The 22,047-nt window shown below is 41.4% G+C and overlaps 1 protein-coding gene across 3 annotated transcripts; it reads right to left on the bottom strand.

The window, feature by feature from the left end:
• Positions 1 to 1,248: 1,248 nt before the first annotated feature.
• Positions 1,249 to 21,479, bottom strand: si:dkey-234i14.6 (uncharacterized). 3 transcript variants are annotated; one of them, XR_009788615.1, is made up of 6 exons: positions 20,636 to 21,479; positions 16,859 to 17,035; positions 14,600 to 14,809; positions 11,006 to 11,219; positions 9,487 to 9,715; positions 1,249 to 4,852 (listed from the first exon to the last, which is right to left on the bottom strand). XR_009788615.1 is itself a non-coding variant. In XM_061773924.1 (5 exons), exons 1-5 carry the CDS (start codon positions 21,107 to 21,109, stop codon positions 9,537 to 9,539), a joined length of 1,254 nt encoding a protein of 417 aa, XP_061629908.1. In that variant the 5' UTR covers positions 21,110 to 21,478; the 3' UTR covers positions 9,370 to 9,536. The 3 variants fall into 3 exon arrangements, 1 of the variants encoding a protein (XP_061629908.1); XR_009788614.1 differs by having other exon boundaries at positions 1,249 to 3,178; positions 20,636 to 21,478; XM_061773924.1 differs by lacking the exon at positions 1,249 to 4,852 and having other exon boundaries at positions 9,370 to 9,715; positions 20,636 to 21,478.
• Positions 21,480 to 22,047: the final 568 nt, after the last annotated feature.

Below are 22,047 nucleotides of genomic sequence, written 5' to 3' on the forward strand. Positions count from 1 at the left end.
TGTAAATTATTGCCTACGAATGAATGTGGTTGGATGTTTCATGGTGGTGGTCAGAGGGGTCGTAGGCACAGAATGGCAACCACACTTACCTGAGGAGCTGTAGGCCTACTATTGATTCATCAAATTTCAGAGAACACAATGACAGATAATTGTGAACACAAACCGTACTTTCCTTCTTTCTGCTGGACGTGTGGCACCAACTACTGCCAAGGAGGACTTGATGTCAGATTTTTTTTTGCAGCCTTCTCGAGTAGCCGATACCTTGAAAGCAAGGCTGGTGTCGGCCCGATATCAATACCTGGTATCGGTACTCGCGTCCATCTCTACTTTTTGTACGCAATGCCACTAAAAAATACACTTTAAAACATTGCTTCCTTGGAAGTTTTCTACTGTGCCGCAGTCTCAAATGCAGCATTAAAGCTCACGACTGATTTGGTCGAGTGTAGCAGAAGCTCCTGATAGGAGAACCTGCTGGAAACTTATGAAGGCAGACAGGCATCAAGTGAAGGAATGTGTTAAATGTGAAGTAGTCTGCGTTGTCTGTAAAGTGCTGTCGTGCGCAACAAGAGCCCGCGTCTGATTCCAAAGTCAACTTGACCAAAAAAAGCGCATTGTTTCCTGCCCCCCCCCCCTTAAAAAAGTCACAATGCATGTCACTCATCGAGGATCTCCGCTCAGCATTTCCGCTGACTTTTTCTGTCGGCCTTGCGAAAACAAAACATCTTCTAATGTCTGTCGGAGCAAGCATGACCGCCACACCCCCTCACCCCCCACCACCCACACGATCCCTCCCCCTTTCCGTCCCTGTCACAGTTGCTCATCTGCAGCTGGCGTCAGAAGGGATGAGCAGGGATGCGCGTCTCTCCGAGAGGAAGGGCCGAGCACCCGAGGGCAGCGTGGTAACGTGGGACGAGACTGGCGGAGGGGGTCGGCGGGGGTGCGGGAGTGAGTGGGCGCTCATGTTCCATCATCTAAAGTGTGTTTTCCACTCATCTGCCTTCACTTGCCATTCTCTTCCTTCCACGTTGGGCCTGCCTGGTCTGGCCGATGCGTGCTGACAGGCGCGAGCTGCGTGCATGCGTACATGCTGACTGACTGACTGCTCTTTTTGACTTTGGGAAAGTGTGTGTGTGTGTGTGTTTGTGTGTGTGTGTGTGTGTGTAATAGCACTCTATTGTATCAAAACATAATAATAGAGAATATAATGAAATACAGTGATCCCCTGCTATATTGCACTTCAATTGCAGGTTCAGTGCACCGTGGATTTTTATTATATTTTTAAGGGTTACACATATTCACAGTCATAATTACCATGATGAAGAATGAGTAGACAATGACCCCAAGTGGACAAAAATAATACTTGCACCTCACATGCATGTACTGTATTGTCTATTGGTGATGACGAGTATACATGAAACTTTAAAAGCTCGGTAAATAATAAAATAAACACTTGGTCACTACTTCGCAGATTTCATCTATTGCGGGGGTGGCCTGCAATGTAACCCCCGCGATAAAGGATTACAGTCAACTGGTTTCATAACATGCAATTGCTGTACATACTTTAGTATTTGCATGTTGGATGTATGCCTTTAAGGAGCGTGACCTAGTTTATGATGTTAGTAGCTGGAGTCGGGTTCGCTGTTTATAGTGGTGCGAGCGTCTGGGTGTGAGTTGTGGCCTACAGCAGCACCTTGCAAGTGTTTTCAGTTCAAATTTTGACTCGCAAAAATTAAAAAGTCAAGCAAGTGACGGCTCGTAACTTGAAAAATTTAGAAGTTGGGCCACTTGTAAGTCAAGGTATCACTCTTTTAAACATACTATTTTAAGCGATGACTACCATCTGCTTTTTCAAGTTAGCCATAAAATGATAAATTTATACTCATTAGCATTACATTTCATAGAAAATGCCATTAAATTATTAGAATGCTTGTTTAAACATTCTCTTTTAAAAAATGACAAATATGTACGCAAATGTTCTACAAAATGAAGTTGGTTCATTGGGTAAAACGTAAATAAAAACACAATACAATGATTTGCAACCTACAGTATATTCGATTGAATACATCTACAAAGACAAGATACTTCATGTTCAAATTGATGAAGGTTATAGGTTTTTCTTTTCAAGATATTCTCTCATTTTGAATTTGATGCCTGCAACACATTCCAAAAATGCTGGGGAAAAAAAACTATTTGGAAAATTTGGTATTCTATCATCTACGGTCCATATTATCATCAAAAGATTCAGAGACTCTCGGGAAATCCCTGCATGTAAGCGGCAAAGACGAAAACAAGTATTAAATGCCTGTGACCTTCGATCCTTCAGTCGGCACTGCATTAAAAACTGGCATCATTGTGTAAAGGATATTGCCTTGTGGGCTGAGGAACACTTCAGAAAACCATTGTCAGTTAACACATTTTGGTGCTACAGCTAGAAATGAAAGTTAAAACTCTACTATGCAAAGCCAAAGTCATATATCAACAACACCCAGAAACGCCGCGTAGGATTCTCTGGCCCCGAGCTCATCTGACATGGACTGACGCAAAATGGAAAAGTGTGCTGTGGTCTGACGAGTCCACATTACAAATTGTTTTTGGAAATCATGGATGTCGTGTCCTACAGAACAAAGAAGAAAAGGAACATATGCTGCCATCCAAGTAACATCTTTTTCAGAGACGTCGACAAGACAATTCCAAGCCACATTCTGCACGTATTACAACGGCATGGCTTTGTAGTAAAAGAGTGCGAGTATTATACAGGCATATTATAAAACGCAAATACAATTAGTATGACTTTTTTTTTTTTTTTACATAATGCAACATTTTTTTCTGTCTCTCCCCTAACATCTGCCTTCACTTGCCATTCTCTTCCTTCCACATTGGGCCTGCCTGGTCCGGCCGATGCGTGCTGACAAGCCCGCGCTGCGTGCGTACCCCGCTGACTGACTGACTGCTCTTTTTGACTTTGGGAATGTGTTTGTGTGCGCGTGTGTCCTATGCGGCCGGGCTTTGAGAGGGCTCTGATTTTTGTGGCAGGCCTGTCAGATCTCTCCTCCCTCCACGCCAGATCAATGCCAGCGCCGGGCAAGTGGCGGCGCGTGATGAGAGCCACCCGCCCCCTCTGACGGGTGCCCGCCAACGACAGGGAATATGTTCTTTCCGAGGAGCAAGCTGGTAGCGGCTGAGTGACGGACACACACACACACACACACACACAAACACACACACACTTTAGTGACAAACTAGAAACAGGAAGTACTTCACTCACTCGATACAAATGCTTCATACAGTAAGTACATACACTCATTGGCCACAAGTTTACACTCAGTATAAGTTCTCTAATTACATTAAAAATTAGGGCTGCAACTAACGATTATTTTAATCATTGATTAATCAGTTTTTCCAGTAATCAATGAATCGTATTATAAAAAAATATTTTAATTTCCATCCTTTTATTCAATAACAGGAAATTATTTCCAATTGACAGTGAAGAAAATGCAGAAGCATAAATCGATTACAATCCAGTTACTGGATTGGTCTGTAACATGTCAGAAAATCAGCAAAAATGTTGATCGTCTTTTTCCAAAGTAAAACCAGATGTTTGCGAATGTCTTATTTTAATTGAAAACACAGATAATCCATCTGCTTTCATGGAGAACTAAAGAAATCTCACAAAATCTTAACTGTTGAGAGACTGAAGTCAGAAGATTTGGACAATTTAAAGTTAAATGATGTCTCCAAATGATTAATCAATTATCAAAATACTGTAGTTGTCAATTAATTTGATGATTGATTAGCTGGCGATTAATCGATTTATTTTTGTACCTCTATTAATAAAGCACAGTGCTGCCTTGAGATATCAGTTTAATTCATTCTGTGACCATCCTCGTAACTTAAATCACTCTTATCCTAAATCAGTTTTCCCCTTTGTTTGGAATGGCAATTGGATTAATCTGTTCCATCCCCCCAAAAAGCACTGACATTTTTTTCAGTCCTCCCCTCTGTACTTTCCTTGTAAACTGATGGTGGCCGGATGTTGTCAAATTCGCAGCTACTGTCCAGAAGCTCACTCATAAGTCAAAATATTGCTTGCGGCACAAAGGGAAAAAAATTACCGTAACTCGAAAAACTCTCTAGTTGGGGCACTCATAAATTAAGATCAAAAAGTTAATGAGCATTACTTTTTTTGGAGGAAATCTTACTAGATTTTTAGAATGCTTTTTGCTAAAACTCTTTTGGAATTGCATTAGAATCATTATTGGGAGGGGGGGGGGGGACATTTAGTTAAGACAAAAATGTCAGTTTTCTATGAATTAGCATTACTGTTTGCACAAAATGACTTACCTTTTCAAGCAAAAAAAAAAGTATTAATAATTGATTTGATTGATTGATTACTTGCAGACAAAAGTATTTTTATACATTACTATACATAATCACATTCCATTTTTACATCGCTTCACCTTTCTGGTACCCATATTACACTATACAGTAGGTAAATGCCAAACATGCACACAAGCCAGCACTTTCTCCTGCTCACATGAGTACCATTTTTCTTTTCCGCCGCAACAGAATATACTTGCGCTGTCAGAATGCTGCTTTTATTAAAAAAAAAAAAAAAAAAAAAAAAAAAACAGCACTTTCTGCATGATAGTAGCTCATGCTGATGGAATGAAAGCCACGCAATAAATTCTTTGGTGACACATTTTTCACAGGGTGGGGAAACCAGATGCAGGCAGGACGGCAACAGGGCGACGCAGTTAATGCATGGCACCAAAAAGCCATAACACTAAGTAGACGCTGCCCACTTAAATCTTTACATACTTCATTCACTTTAGCTCACCAAACACGACAGTCCCTGTAGGCAAGTAATGAATAATCATTAACGAAAGGTCCACAAATTATTGATGTAAAATAAGCAATGATTCTTTTTTTTTATTTTTTTTGGGTGGCGCAATTTATAGCCATTAACAAGTAACTTGCAATCCAATAAATGTCAGCACGGCTTTCAGTTAATTAAAGGGAAAGATATTATACAGTAATGCAGGGTGGCGTTTATATCTCGATTTCCACAGACTGCAATTTACTGCCCGGGCCTTTATTTGAAGGGAGCCACAAATAATGGCCATTAAGCCGTCACAAGACGGACGGGGGGAATCACATTAATGAAATTAGATAAGGTGGGACAGCGATACGCCACTGGAGGCTCTCTGGAGACATGAACACATGTGAGTGCTACTTTTGTGTATGGGCTGATCTGCTCGACTTGTGTGTTCACCTTCTCTTGCACTTTGTCCAAACACCGGCAGGAGTCCACTTAGGTGTGCAACATGAAGGTCTGCCACATCATCAGTCCAACTGGGCAGCAATACAGTCGGTGGACCCGTCAACACACACACACACGGGCAGAGTGGCATGTCTTCCCCGCTAGCAGGGAGGTGTCACTCGGGGAGGCAGCTGCAGTCGCTGGAGTGACGGCTCGCCTCAAATCAGGGACCCTCGTCCCTGTCAACGGCAACTTGGCCCCCAGGCTACCGGTGACACACAGCTTCCCCTTATGATGACCCCCCCCCCCACAACACAATACACACTCACTCTTGAGGAGGAGAAGGAGGTGGCTTGTTTTAATATGGAGGGCTGATTTGGACTGTATGGTTATTAAAAAAAAAAAAAAAAAAAAGGTGATTTAAAGTCTACACATCCCTGTCCAAATGCCTTTTTTTTTTTTTTAATGAGACAAAGATAAATCATTTCAAAACATTCTCCACCATTAATGTGACCTATAAACTGTACAATTCAGTTACAAAAAAAAAATAGATCAATCTTTTCGAGAGGGAACTAGAAATAAACAACTGCGATATTGTGATTGCACAAGTGCGCACACTCTAATAACTGGGAATGTGGCTGTGTTCGAAATGAACCAATCACATTCAAGCTCTTATTAAATAGGAGTCGGCACACGCCTGTCGCCATTTAAAGTGCCTCTGATAAAAACGCCAAATAAAGTTCAGATGTTCTAGTAGGCTTTCTTTTTTTTGCTTTCAAGAAGCTTGAAGGTTTTGTGCTCACACTGACTGCTAAATGGAACTGTTCATAAAATCTTCCAGCCCCGAAGCATGACGCTGCCACCAGTATGCTTCAGTGTAGGTCTGGTTTTATTTTGGTGATGAACAGTGTTATTTGCGCCAAACCTTGTGCAATTATGAACAAAAAGTTCAAACTTGGTGTCGTCAGACCATAGCAAAATCTCCCAAACACACAACACATACAATGTTGAGTGTACATGTTAGAGGTCACAATAGCAGATCACAAAAACCTGGCATTTGAACAGGGGTGTGTAAACCTTTTATATCCACTGTATATACTCTCGTGTAATATTATTATTTTTTTAAAGATACAGGTGCTATAAAGTTTGTGTACCGAGGCTGTTCCAGTTAAAATTTGATCCATGTCTACAATAATGGGTTTTAGATTTACCAGCATGTTAAACTTAAGGAAAATGGTGGGAATCTTGAAATTGTACATGTCATAAATGTGTATATATTTTTTTAGGCAACAGTGGTAACAGAGGTCAATAGGGAGATTGAAACAGTCCCTTGAACAGTTTATGTTCTCACCACATTCGCACTTGTTCCTGCTGTAACATGCACACGTTAGTCTTTGAAGCATCACCGGGCAATCTCAAAACATTGAAAGAGTAAAACAGCATATTAAACAAAAGGAAAATAAGTCAAAGAGGTCAGAGGTCACCTGCACCTGAAAAAAAACAAGCGCCTGTAATTTAGCACAATAAAAATAAACAAAATATTAATTGATAGTTGATGTTTTTAAATCCTAAAAACTACACTTGCCCTTTTCACTGAAACATTGATTCAGATTAATCATCCATTTATTAATGTCAGATAGGCTTTTAATAGATTTTGAAAAGATCTGTACTTTAGTTCGTAATTTCATATAGACAATTATTATGAGGATATTTTTGGCCAGAGTCAAAATTGAAGATGAGCTGCATGTAAGGGTTAAAATGAATGACATTCATGATATCATTAATCGCTTTCTTTGTATGTTTACGGCCTGCTTCCGCAGGCAGCAAAGACGAGGAGCCCCTTGGCGTACATCGGACAAGGTGCTGCTATCCAAGTCATGTGACAGTGACTTCCTGTCTGCGTGCCAGACGGCGAGTGACGGCCCGCACGCCGTGCCGGCGTCCTCCGCTCTCGTCTCCTCAACCTCAAACGAGTAGAGGAAGGACGAGAACAACATCTTCATTCATGGTGCCCGCTTTGTTCATAATAAGTTGAGTGTTAAGGGCCAAGATTAGAATGACATACATCTTATTGACTAATTCATAGTCTATTTACCTCTCTTTTTATATTTTGGATTTGCTTTTTGGAGCCTTTGTTGGGTCACGATATTTCTGCCACCTCACTTTTCCAAGCCAATTAGCAAAAAGAAAACAATTAAAAAAAGATAATTATATTATATATTTCTAATGTAATAGTAAAAAAAAAAGTACCCTTATAAATAAATCTAAACTTAATTACAAAGGGCCATTGTAAGTAGGTTTTGGCTCTGTATTGGACAACTTGAAACTACTGCCCCATTGTCTAATTTTGTTCAGTTTCTGATCCTGCTGCATAAATAATAATAATCAGGTCCAACCATTTATAATAAAGGGGCAAAGTGGAAGGCTCACTATTTGGCAATGTCAAGTCTTAACAAAACGTGTTTAACACCCCCGTCATAAACTAGTTATTATTTTAAAAACGGAATTCTTATTCTTAAAATAATTCGAAAATATTTTTTTTCATTCCAGTATTGTCATTTTTTTCTTTGTATGTATTTTGTAATGTCTGTGCTCGATAAAGTTTTTAGTCGATTGATTGAGTGGGTTAAGAATGAGGAAGCTTTTTATAGGCAAACACTGCCCTCCTGTGGAAGGATGAAACATGTACTAGGCACTCGTTTTTACTGCAGGGAACGCCCAGTCCAAGAAATGTTCAACTTCCTTTTTAGAGTCGCAAACTTATGCCATATTTGAGTCTCTTGCGCCAAATAAGTGCAAAGCATTTAAATCTCACTATGCATTCCGTCCACTTAACATTTGCCATTGATCTCAGCCCGCGGTCCCCTTTGGCCAGTCTAATTTATTTACAACTTGTCACACAACATTGATTAAGTTGTCCTTCACCTCCCTTCCTCCACTGCCGTTAATTATATGCAAGATAAAAGATATTGTCATTATTGCGTCTAATCCAATGACAGGCCTTGTAGTAGTTCAGAGGTGAGCACCGTTGACCCAGGCGGGTCAAGCTGGCCCGTGAATCAGGAGGCCTTTTTAATTTACTGTGACAAATAGTTTTGGATGGGTACACTTTCTATTTGTCTGTTAAATTGACGTTAAAGGTGCAACACGGAAACAACAACCATTTGGTGGCCCGTCCCAGCCTTGTGCAGATCTAGAATCTTGTCCCTGACAAGATTGGACAGTAAGAAATTTATTCCTAGAACAGGTAAGCTTAATACACTTGACCCGTATTGATATTTGGTTGATCATGCACATCCTTGTGCCACAAAAAAAAACGTAACTTTTTTTTCATGCTGGAACTATAGTGTGTGCATTTACACTGACAGCAGCAGAATTGCTCCCTTTGTTTTAACTGTAAATGTATCAATAAATATATATGAACTAGATGCTGGTTGATTATGATGCTGCTAGGTTCAATATTCATCTGTGATGTATGTTCAGCCTATTGCAAGAGCGACATGTCATTTAGTCACTGGGTACTAGTCATAAGCACCACTAGAGAGCAGCAATGTATTGTCATATGGAAAGTACTGAACATCGTGGGGGACACAAAAAGAGACTTCGGAGGTTAAAAAACATTTTAAACCCTCAATTGGTTATGACACTAATTAAATTCAGATTAAAATTGTTCTCTATGTCGTAGTTATGAAGTCAAATGATTGAGATTTTTTATTCATTAAAAATACAAACCGATATAAGGATTTCATTTAATTCACTACATATTAAAAACATTTTTATTACATTAATATGACATCACCTTTATTGGCACAGGATTATTTACATAAAAATCAGTCTTACCTTAAAGCATACTTTTTTTTTTTTTAATCAAAATACCCAGAGAATCAAGAATGACAGAACGTTTCACCCTTTTTTGAGCCTCGCTGAAAATCAGCCAATTTTGAAAGGGCAGTCCTGTCTCTCCTAGCCCCCTCAATTGCGGGGTGTGTTGATGCTATAGTTGTTGGGTGACTGAAACTCGGCCACCCTCATCGTGTTTTTGGAGCAAATTTTCGTTTCGTTTCTAAAGACCCACAAGTCATTTTTACATATGACAATGGAAACAGTCCAAAACACAAAAATATCCTTTAATTAACTGAAAGCCGTGCTGACATTTATTGGATTGCAAGTTACTTGCGGTTTTAAGTGAGTTGCTGTTGATATCTACTCATTGGTATCGGCGTTACCTTCTCTCTGCGACCACTAGGAGTGCACTGTCCATGGGAGCATCCCGTTGTCAGGCATACATGGACTCAGTCAGGCCCGTATGCTTGAAGGCGCGGGCCACTTGTCTGGAGTGCTGCATCTTGGCCGTGAGGGCCTCCAGGACGTCGTGCTGGTCCACGGCCGTGGCCGTGCGGTAGATGAATGTGCCCATGGACTCCAGGCCTCGCAGGCCCAGATTCACCCCGCAACCTGGAGGACACAACACAGAGATGATAATGCTCAAGTTGGAGAGCTATACCGAATCACTATACAGGGGAACCTCGATTTAACGGACTAATAGGGGGTAGGGGTCATCCGTTCAATAATTATGTCTGTTAAATTGATGCACTTTTTTTATGGCTTAAAAACACCAGTACAGTCCAAAAAACACCTAGTAGTGTATATAATTATTGTAAATAAATATAAAAAAGCCTTAAAATGTTTGAAAAGTTTTAAATTTTAGCCAAACTTATCTCACTGGTGCATGAAAGGGGTGGTTTTGAGTTCCAACTGGACACTAGTTTCTGTCCGTTAAATCCGAAGTCCGTTAAATCGGGGTCTGTTGAATCAAGGTTCCACTACATTGGGATTTATTTTATTTTTGTATATAGTGGTCTATACTATTACGGCGGCACGGTGGCCGACTGGTTAGAGCGTCAGCCTCACAGCCTCTGAGGACATGCATGGTAGGTTAATTTAAAACTCTAAATTGCCCGTAGGTGTGAATGTGAGTGTGAATGGTTGTTTGTTTGTATGTGCCCTGCGATTGGCTGGCAACCAGTTTAGGGTGTACCCCGCCTCCTGCCCGATGATAGCTGGGATAGGCTCCAGCACGCCCTAGTGAGGAGAAGCGTCTCAGAAAATGGATGGATGGACTATACTATTACTAATAGTTTTGGAACACTACTCAGGCACACCGTTAATTACATCGTTGGTGTCACATTATTACAATGTATCTGATCGTCAGCTGGTGGACCTAAATACTGAACACAATAATAAAATTAAAATAACATTAGTTTTAAGATGAATGCATTTTTTTAAATAATACAAAGAAAGCACTATATCCATCCTTCCAATTGTGTGTAGTCTATAGCATACAATGACTTAAATTAAATTAAATTAAATCAAAATCCCTCTGGCCACTGGATTTAAAGTGTCATCAGCAGGTTAAAACAGATATACAGAGACACTGAAAGAGTCACAAAAAGGCATAGAGTTGGGCGTACTTGGAAATTTCATGGATCAAACCGCTGTTGTGAATTTTGCCTTTCAGCTTTTTGTTAGAGAACAGCAAATTGAACAAAAAGTAGTGAAATATTGAACAGTTGGCTGCACATGGCGCACATGCCAGACTTGTGCATTCAAAAGTTTACAGAAGGTCTAATAAAGTTAAACTGTAAAGATTCTTGTGCATTTTCAATTCATCCTGAAATCTCACCAGAAAGCCAACGTTTTTATGAGTAGGAAATGACTTTTAAGGGCACGATGGCGTGGAGTTACCAGTGTCAAAGTTAAGAACGCGGGCCGCCTCTCCCTCCACGGTGACGGCGACGTTGTCCCCCTCGATGTAGGCGGCACTGACGCGTCTGTGCGACAGCTCGATCTCGAAGAGGCGCCGGCTGCACTGCATGTGGTAGAGCGTCACGTCGTTCAGCCGCGGCTCAACATCCGTTTTGTATGCGTTGAAGGACTGATGGAAGATGTTCTTCATAATCTGAATGGCATTAGTGTAAAATATTCATTCATTTTCCAGTTTGTTTGCACTGGTTGTACAATTATAACAACCCTATATATTCAAACCCTTTGCTCAGTATTTAGTAGAAGCACCTTTTGAACTAATACAGCCATGAGTCTTTTTGGGAATGATGCAACAAGTTTTTCACACCTGGATTTGTGGATCCTCTGCCATTGCAGATCCTCTCCAGTTTTGTCAGATTGGATGGTGAACGTTGGTGGACAGCCATTTTCAGGTCTCTCCAGAGATGCTCAATTGTGTTCAAGTCAGGGCAGTCACGGAGTTGTTCTGAAGCCACTCCTTTGTTATTTTAGCTGTGTGCTTAGGGTCATTGTCTTGTTGGAAGGTGAACCTTTGGCCCAGTCTGAGGTCCTGAGCACTCTGGAGAAGGTTTTCGTCCAGGATATCCCTGGACTTGGCTGCATTCATCTTTCCTTCGATTGCAACCAGTTGTCCTACCCCTGCAGCTGAAAAACACCCCGACAACATGATGCTGCCACCACCATGCTTCACTGTTGGGACTGTATTGGACAGGTGATGAGCAGTGCCTGGTTTTCTCCACACATACCACTTACAATTAAGGCCAAAAAGCTCTATCTTGGTCTCATCAGACCAGAGAATCTTATTTCTCACCATCTTGGAGTCCTTCAGGTGTTTTTTTTAGCAAATTCCATGCGGGCTTTCATGTGTCTTGCACTGAGGAGAGGCTTCCGTCTGCCATAAAGCCCCGACTGGTGGAGGGCTGCAGTGATGGTTGACTTTCTAGAACGTTCTCCACTCTCCCGACTGCATCTCTGGAGCTCAGCCACAGTGATCTTTGGGTTCTTCTTTATCTCTCTCACAGAGGCTCTTCTCCCCCGATTGCTCAGTTTGGACGGACGGCCAGCTCTAGGAAGGGTTCTGGTCTTCCCAAACATCTTCCATTTAAGGATTATGGAGGCCACTGTGCTCTTAGGAACATTGAGTGCAGCAGAATTTTTTTGTAACCTTGGCCAGATCTGTGCCTTGCCACAATTTTATCTCTGAGCTCTTCAGCCATTTCCTTTGACCTCATGATTCTCATTTGCTCTGACGTGCACTGTGAGCTGTAAGGTCTTATATAGACAGGTGTGTGGCTTTCCTAATCAAGTCAGTATAATCAAACACAGCTGGACTCCAATGAATGTGTATAACCATCTTAAGGATGATCAGAAGAAATGGAAAGCACCCGAGTTAAATATATGAGTGTCACAGAAAAGGGTCTGAATACTTATGGCTGTGTGATATTTTCTTTTTTAATAAATCTGCAAAAATTTCAACAATTCCCTTTTTTTCTGTCAATATGAGGTGCTGTGTGTACATTAACGAGGGGGAAAAAAATAAACTATATTTCACTCTTTGTTATATTGCAGCCATTTGCTAATTATTTTAGCAAATGGCTGCAATATAACAAAGAGTGAAATATTTAAGGGGGTCTGAATACTTTCCATACCCACTGTATATATATATATATATATATATATATATATATATATATATATATATATATATATATATATTTAATTTATTTATATATATCAGTACCACCTTTTTTCTTATATTGCTAATTGTAGCCTTGGAAGAGCCAGCAGAGGGTATCCCCACTTCTTAAAACCGGCAATCTATCATACATTTACTCCGTTGGAGCGCAGTAAGTCATTAAATGCTTCTTTCGTAAATTAAGAATATTATATGAAATTGGTACCTGGTCCAAAGGTTGATATATGATGTGCAACGTGAACATAATGAACAATAATTTTTATGCGTTGAGTCTCGAACAAAACCCATTTTACAACTCGATCCATCAAATAACAAGCAATTCAAAATCTTAGTTTTCATGTTTTAGTTGGCCAATAGTGGCCACAAAATAGCCAAAATGTACAATTTGTATATTATTGATCTATTTAAAACTGCCAGCCCTCCCAGTCAATATGAATATTTGACTTCAAAAGCCGTCAATGGCAGTGAATGAGTTCAAGAGCTGAAGTTGGAAATGAAAAAAAAACATGTGACAAAAATCCACCTGGGAAGTTTCATTACATTTGCAATAACAAAGCTAAAATAGTTCAAAAAGGGAAGGGGAGGTAGACACGCATAGAGCCCAGTGGATTAATTATGATTTAGATAGATTGACTTTTTTTAATGACTCGGAATCAGTGGGGAGTCGTTCAGGTCGGCCAAGCTCTGAAGAGGAGCGCATTTTCCATTCAAGAGGAATGGCAGTGCCAACCGAGCCTCACTCTGTCTCCTCCTGTTTAGTGACGCTTGTGATCTTTAGACTCATCCTGGCGCAGGCGTCTGTTACCAAGTAACACTCCACGCCAATGTGAACGGACGACCACGTAGCAACAAGGGCAGCCTAGCCACATACTCGAGTGCGCGTGTTCTAGGGCCACAAAAAGAAGTAGTTGTTAACACGCACGCACAACATTCTTTTTGTCAGACGCACTCGAGTGCATCCACAGACTTGAACATGCACACACACACACACACACAAAAGTGCACATGCAAACACACACACACTAATGGCCTCTGACATTAGCGTGGTCCATCTGCTGAGTGCGAGGTGGTGAATACCGAGAGCATGTACTGTAAACACAGCTCGCATGTTGGCTGGATGCATTTGAAAAGTGTGAATTTGACAAATTTCTACTATTTCCTGAGCTAGACAGTCTTAGGGCGCCACAGGCAAACGTCCTGTGTTGGCTTAATAGGAAGTCCACCCCTGTGCAGTACACCACTAGTTGACATCTGTGCGCAGTAGGTACTACTAGTGACACACTATTAACTAGTAGAATTTTATAATGTCACTGTTAACATGCAGTTGTCAACCAGGGCAAGGTTTTGCCTCACTTGTAACATGTAGTTGTCCTACTAGCATGCCAAAAATGTCCCAGTAGTGAGGACAGAGTCCCCAGTGGAAGACAGTAGTGGGAAAAAAAAACATTACTAGTATACTTTGTCCTCATTATTAAGACAACTAGTATGCCAAAGTTGACCTACTAGTGTGGCTATAGAGCGTACAAGTACTTTCTATAAAGCCGTTTGAGCATTTATTCGATCTCCTTGATATCAAACTGAAGGTCCATACTCGTACGTTTTTTTGTCCTCACTTGTAAAACAATTCAACACACTAGTAGAAGGACTAGGGTGAACTAGTTGTACAACTGTGTCTTACTGGTAATATTCTTCTCCACTATTAGTGCCTAGTGGAAGGCAGTAGTGGTGAAAAAATATTACTAGTTAACGCTTTGTCCTAATTTGTAAGACAATTCAACACACTAGTAGAATTGCGCTGAATTTTCTTCCTAGTAAGGACACACGGCGAATTAGTAACTCACCGAGGAATTGGCGGTGTGTCTGAGGAAGCGGACCATCTTGGCGTCGGAGGCGGGACAGGCGAGGGCCATGTAGCGGTTACGGAAGGTGCCGTAGATCTTCACGTGGAATCCCGGCTTGGCCGAGGGGTTGCGGTGCTCCCTCAGGGCTTCCACCCCATACGCTGACAGGTCGAAGTAGAGCATGTGGGCGCGGATCTCTGGGGTGGGCACCTGATGGGAAGACGGTGACACCATAAAGGCAAGTCGCACAAAATCCCAACGCTGGAATTGAAATCTTTGTAAGTTTTGTGCTGTGAACAGTGGGGCTAATTTACATAATTCTGCCCCTGTACTGAATTTCCTTGCCCATGACTTGATGAGCTAGGCAGGGCGAAGATCCAGAGTCACTTTCACTTGTGATGCCCCTGCCATCACGTTGAGCCAAAAGGTTAGCTGAGCTGCATCGAGTTTTGTTGGATGATTAGCATTAGCGTCTGATAAGCAGCACATCCGTATTTTATTGCTCGGTAAAGTTGATGACTCGGTGAAGTTAGTGGTTGCTATTTACAGTTACAAGTGCGGTCACTGAATGACTAGAGCACACATGATACAAGCTTCACAATCTGTGCTCATGACAGATGCCTCTCAGTCCTCACTCGAGCCGGAATTGATTCATCTCCCTTGTAGTGACATAAAGCAGCCGAGTGGGATCAAACAGCATTTAGCGGCTGGCGAGAGGGAGATGATGGGGACGGGGAAGGGGAAGGACGGCGAGCGAGGCTGAGCGGGTCGTATCCTGAGAGGCAAATTCAATCAGAACAGGAAACAAGGCAGGTTGGGGTGGGTGGTCAAAACAAGAGCAGACACACGACTTCTGTGCGTGGAGGACGTGACGGGAATAGTTACGATGGCAACAAATAGCAGGAGAGACTGTGGATCAACATGTACAGTGGATATAAAAAGTCTGCACACACCCCTATTCAAACGATGGGTTTTTGCGATATAAAATAATGACACCAAGACAAATAATTGTAAAACTTTTTCCACCATTAATGTGAACTATAAGCTGTAGAACTCAACTGAAAACTTATCTTTATGAAATGGGAGGTAACCGGGCATGTAGCTACAAAGTTCAACTTTGGATTGATTGGCTTATAACACGTTTGAGATATATTTTTTTTGGTCCGATGAAAAGAAGGTTGAACTTTTTGGCCATAATTCCAAAAGGTATGATTGGTGCAAACACAACACTGTTCCTCACCAAAAGAACAGCATAGCTACATTGAAGCATGGTGGTGGCAGCATCATGCTTTGGGGCTGTTTTACTTCAGTTGGAACTGGGGCCGCAGACAAGATGGAAGGAATTATGAACAGTTCGAAATGTCAGTCCATGTTAGCACAAAATCTACAGGCTTCTGCTAGAAATCAAAATAAAAAATGTTAGGAAAAGCCTACCAGAACAGCTGAACATTATTCGGCATTTTCCAGAGGCACTTTAAATGGTGGCAGTTGTGCGTTGACTCCCATTTAAGATGAGTTTGAATATGATCAGCTAATAGTGAACACGGCCACATCCCGTTATATAAGGGTGAGCACACTTGTGCAACTACATTATCTCAGTTGTTTATTTTTACTTACTATTGAAAATATATAATTCTTTTACTGAAATGAGTACAGGTTATGGGTCACATCAATGGTGGAAAAAGTTGTAAAATTATATATCTTGGGCTCGTTTTTTAAAACACAAAAACCCTGGCATTTGAACAGGGGTGTGTAGACTTTTCATATCCACTGTATAATAATTTCCATGAAGATACTGTAGTGTAGAACCCACACAGCGATACAAAATAATGACACCAAGACTGCATGGACCTGTGAATGTGGTGATGTTCTTCAGCCCAAATAATGTAAGTTGAAAATCAATATATTGGCGTCTGTATGTGAATTCCATATTACAGTACATTGACTGGGAACTACTGTACATGATGACAATTGCAAATAAAAAGCATCATCTGCCTCCATCAGAACAGCTCTTGTCAAAAAGTCTAATCTTTCTGGCGACATGCCGACAGGACTGTTAACACATTCACTGCCATTGACGGCTTTAGAAGTCAAATATCCATGTTAACTGGGAAGGTTGGCAGTGTTAATATTCGTCACCTCTTTTGTTGGAGCCTATTTGCTCAATTTGTGGTCTCTTTAATGTCCTGCAATATCCTATTTCTGCGCCTATCGCTCTGTACACTTCACCATGTTTGCGTGTGTGCGCGTTTATTGCACCTGTCTTTGGTCCAGCCTCTCGATGCAGGCGTTGGCTCCGTAGGCGTGGCACGACTCTATGGCGTAGTCGGAGCTGAGGCCCAGCACAGAGCAGGAGTCGCCACACGAGCCGTCGGCCACCACAATCACTCGTGGCCACTCGCCAGCCGGGATGCGCCGCAGGTAATCCTCTGTGAACTACAGAAGAAATTCCACATTGGTATAAACACAGTGGAACCTCCGAAGTCAAAATCATGACACCAGTTGACTTCCAGAAAATCCACCTCTTAATATCACCGCTATCATGTTGCAATTATTTAAACTATAAATACTATACAAAAACGCAAAATAATAACGATACAACTGAGCCACGTACATCATCTAGAGTAGCACATAATTAATATTTATATAACAACATGAAACATTTACATCATACCAGAAATGCTGATGATTAAAATACATTTACATGTGAAGAGCTCTACAGTTTTGCTAGTCGAATTCAGCTGTAACATGTTTTGCTCTGACCAACCAATCAGAGGATGGAAAAATGCTGTCATGAAGAACAAGAACATTCACACGCAGCCACGACTCTCTCAATCCCTTTCTAATGATAAAGAGCTAATTGACATTCATAACCTCTCACGTCAATGTTTATCGGCAAAATCCTTGAAGACCTGAGAATGTCTACACAAGTAGGTGCAAATTCTGCATAAAAACGCTAATGATTTGCGTGTCACGATACGCCCCACCTCCAAGAAATGCCACCCTGTGAGGCCCCACATATTGTGCATGCCAAAAACTGGCACTGGATTAAAGAAACAGCCCAATTTCTCATATTGTTTAAGTTATATGAGCCGGGGGTACTGATTCTTCAGGCCCAGGGTAGATTACATTGGCATGGCAACACATAGACGCTGAAATATGATTGGACAAAAATAATCTAACATATACATACACGTACTAGAAGCAGTGCAGCCAATAGAAACACTACAAAATGAAAAGAATATACTGTGGGAAATGGGTTAGAGTTAGTGCCATCACTAGTACCTTTCTGGGGCAGCACAAAAAAAAAACACTTAAGTTACTCAGTGAGATGAAACTTCACAATATTTAGCGGCCAGAGAAGAAATTGTTTGACTTTTGATTAAAATCCAAATTTGACTGGATGGCCCGCCTTCAGCAGTTAAGTAAAGCTAGTCATGCTAACCATGATGCTCCACACAGCAAAGGAGAGACGTTTCATCACGGCCGCATATGCAACAGTGGCCTTGGGTAAAATAGCAAGCAGGTGCTCGTGTAGGGAAGGAGAAAGCAAGGGACAAAAGGAGTGTGAGGCTGAGAGGGAGAAAGAAAGACAAGCGGCAGAGCTACAGTGTGTTAAAAGCATTCAAGCCATTAAGAGGGGGGATGCTTTAAAAGGCACACTGACAGGCCAAGAGTAAAATAAATAATCATCAGTTACGTAACTTAATCAGTAAATGGAATACAGTGTTACCCAGCTATATTGCGGTTCATCATTCTTGCCCTTGCTATATAACTTTTTTTAAACAATATTTTTTTTTTTTTTTTTTTACCGTTATGCGGAATATGGACTGAGCCCTGACTGCCCATAGATGCCACAGGAGTACTTTTTTTTCTATATGAAGTGCTTCAACTCACTTCAGCAGTTCACAGGTGTCAAACTCAAAGCCCACTTATTCTTAAAGGCACACGCATGTACACAGACAATATGTCCAGTATCTTCTAAACGTTTTATGCTTGCAATTGTTTTTTGTGTGTGTTAAATTATGAATAACGTGTTTTAAAAAGTGTATTCGATAAGTTTAAATTAATAAAACTATTTTAAAAACATATTTTATATTGTCTCTCAACAGTATATCACACATTTTCATGTATTGCAGGTGGGTCTGCAACATAGCCCTGCGCTTAACTCTAGGGATAATGAAACCTAACTATTTTTTCTTTTTTTTAGTGAAAGTCTGTTTCTCAACCTTGCAAAGTCATCATCGGCGCCAAGGTGGAATGTGGACGTGTGGACGTTCAACAAGGTCACGTGCGGGTTTAGATTGCAAGCATCGCTGTTTAATGAGGCGGAGAAGAGAACAAAAACAAATCGTCTCTGGTGCGCAGCCATGACACAAATATTCAGTGAGCATTCAGTCTCTCTTTGCACACAGTGTGTTTACATACAAGCCTCCTCTTCCCACGTTTCTTATTTCTTTGGCGATGCAGGACAAGCTGCGGCTGGGGGGAAAGGGACGAGGTGTCCCCATGTCGTCATTCTCACAATAGTGTGCGTGTGTGTGCGTGCGAGTGTGTGTGCGTGCGTGTGTGTGTATGTGTGTGTGTGTGTGTGTGTGTTTGTGTGTGTGTGTGTATCCTGCTTAGTGTCAGGAAAATTCAGTATGAAATACTGCAAAAAGTTGAGCACAATATTAGGTTCAATCAACAGTTTAGTATGAAAGCTAAGCACTATGTCCAATTTGCAATTTTAGGAGAAAAATGCACAAAAAAGGGAAATTACGTACACACTTGGCAAACATTCACAAGAATCTAGTAGGAAATGTTATGAAAAGTAATTTATATTATGTACGACATATGGTATCTATGAGTAGAATCACATGAAAAGTTTAGTAGTATGTCCAACCAGTTTTGAGATTTTAGTACAAACACGTAATAAAACGGAAACACTTAGCACATACATCCGCAGGAATTTGGTAGAAAATACAATTTATATTCAAGCATGACGTTTTAGAGATTTTAGTAGGAATTAGTACAAAAAAGTGTATTACATTAGGTTCCAGCATAACATATCCATGTGTAGAATAGCATACGAATAGTTAAGCACTGCCTTATTTGAGCAAAAACCTGTACAAAGTTTAATTATGCACAAATAAGGATTTTGTATGAAAAGTAATTTGTTAATTACGACATATTTTCTTAATAAAACAGCATAAGAACTTTTCAACCAGTGGGGGGGGAAAAAAATTCAAAAGGGGAAGTAAAAATTAAAACAACTGAAATTATGTTGTTGCACAAGTGTGCACACCCTCTTATTACTGGGATGCATTCGTGTTTACTGGACAATAACGCATTTTCCCACATGCATATAGATTTTGATATGCTCCGATGAAACCCCAGTTGAACTTCTGAGCCAAAAATTTCCAGTTGTTTGGCGAAAACCAAACAGTGCTCTTGACCAAAAGAACAACAGACCAATAGTGAAGCATGTTTGTTTTTCTTCAGATGGAACGGGGTCCTTCGAGAATGTGGAAGGAACTGTGAACTGTTCCAAATAGCAATCAATGTTAGTACAAAACCTTCAGGCTTCTGCTAGAAAGAAAATAATTGTCAGGAAAAGCCTACTAGAAAATCTGAAATGTATTTGTGGTTAATAAGAGGCACTTTAAATGTGGCAGGTGTGTGCTGACTCCCATTTAACATGAGTTTGAATGCGATGTGGTTAATTCTGAACACAGCCAGACACTAGTTATGAGGGCGTGCATACCACATTATCCAAGTTGTTTTATGTTCACCTCGCCTCTTGAACAGGTTAGATGTCACCTTTGGGCAGTCTTGCAATCTTCGCTGTACAACTATTAACAACATCCACTCAATTTATCCTCCTCACACACAGGGTTCTGCATGATTGATTTTTGATTTTATTTATTTTTTTTACTATATCTGCAACCTTTTTTTTTTACCATGGTGCCTTTTTTTCTTTAAACTATCACTATTAAAAGCCATAGGTATATAAAAAAAAAAATGTACTTGCAAAAGTGCGTGTGGTTCAAATACCTTGGTACCGAGCTGCACCCTGACGTTCACCTCCTGCTTCTTCTGCTCCAGGATGCTGAGCAGGTACTCCTGGAACACGCCCATCCTGGTGAAGAAGTGTTCGTCGTTCCAGCATCCCTCCATGTTGTCAAAGTCCACGCCGAGTCCCAGCAGAAAGTCCACGCTGCGTGGGTCCAGGGCGATCTGCTGCGGCCGGCAGAGCAGCGCGCTCCGGTTGCGCTCGTCCAGCACGGTCAGCTTCAGCACCTTACCCGAGCGGACAGCGACCAGGGCGGCCGTCAGCCCCACGGGACCCGAGCCCACCACGAGCACCGCGATGCGGGCGCGCCACCGCCGGACGCCGTCCAGGCCGGCTTTGAGCGCCACGTACACGGCTACGGCCACCAGCGTGCTCAACGCCGTGTCGTAGGCGAGGGCGCGGAACGTGTTGTCAGCCTCCTCCACGCCGACGTGCTGCGACGCCACGCCGTCCATGACCCGTGGAGGAGGAGGTGGATGCGTCTGTCTGGAGGAGAGCTGTCTCCCTTTGCTTTCGTCCGCCGGTGGGAGGGAGAAGGCTGTCCCACGGGCTCAACGCTGGCCGGCTGCGTCCTCACTCTTCCCTCCCCTCATCTCTCTCTCTTTCGGAGTAACACGACCGAATACCAAAAGTACTCACAAACTCTACTTAACCCTTACATACTCTTTTTACTCAGATTTGACCCGTTTTGACATTTGATAGCAATACAAACAACAACAACAACAAAAATACCTAAATGTTATACAGTTCTCCTAAAATGACACAAAATACACGCCTTAAAATGTTCTATATGAAAAACGTTTGTATACCAAGGCTATTCCGGGCCAAATTTGACCCGTTTCTACTAAAATTGATTTTTAATTTGCCAGTGTGTTACATCAAGGAAAACGATGGGAATCTTGAAACTCTACATGCCATAAATGTGCACACTTTTTTTTTTTTTTACTTTTTCACTCACTCACTCACTCACTCGCTCGCTCGGGTCAGATTTACCAAACATCGGATTAAATGGTGGCCGACTGGTTAGAGCGTCAGCCTCACAGTTCTAAATTTTTAAACCATCTGTTGCGCAAGAGACAGTGTTCACGTTTGTAACAGTCCAGTGAACTGTTTGTGTCCCCGCACAAACATGCACCAGTTGATTTTTGAAGGATCATGGAGGAATCTTGAAAAAAATCTTAACTATTTCTCTCTTTCTGTGTACACTTAAAGCTTCCTCTCAAATATTGTTAAAAAATCAGTTGTTTTTAAATATCTGCCTCACAGTTCTGAGGACCGGGGTTCAAATCCCGGCCTCGCCTGTGTGGAGTTTGCATGTTCTCTCCGTGCCTGCGTGGGTTTTCTCTGGGTACTCCAGTTTCCTTCCACATCCCTAAAACATGCATGGTAGCTT

The sequence above is a fragment of the Phyllopteryx taeniolatus genome, chromosome 5 (genome assembly GCF_024500385.1).
Source record: "Phyllopteryx taeniolatus isolate TA_2022b chromosome 5, UOR_Ptae_1.2, whole genome shotgun sequence".
NCBI lineage: Eukaryota > Metazoa > Chordata > Actinopteri > Syngnathiformes > Syngnathidae > Phyllopteryx > Phyllopteryx taeniolatus.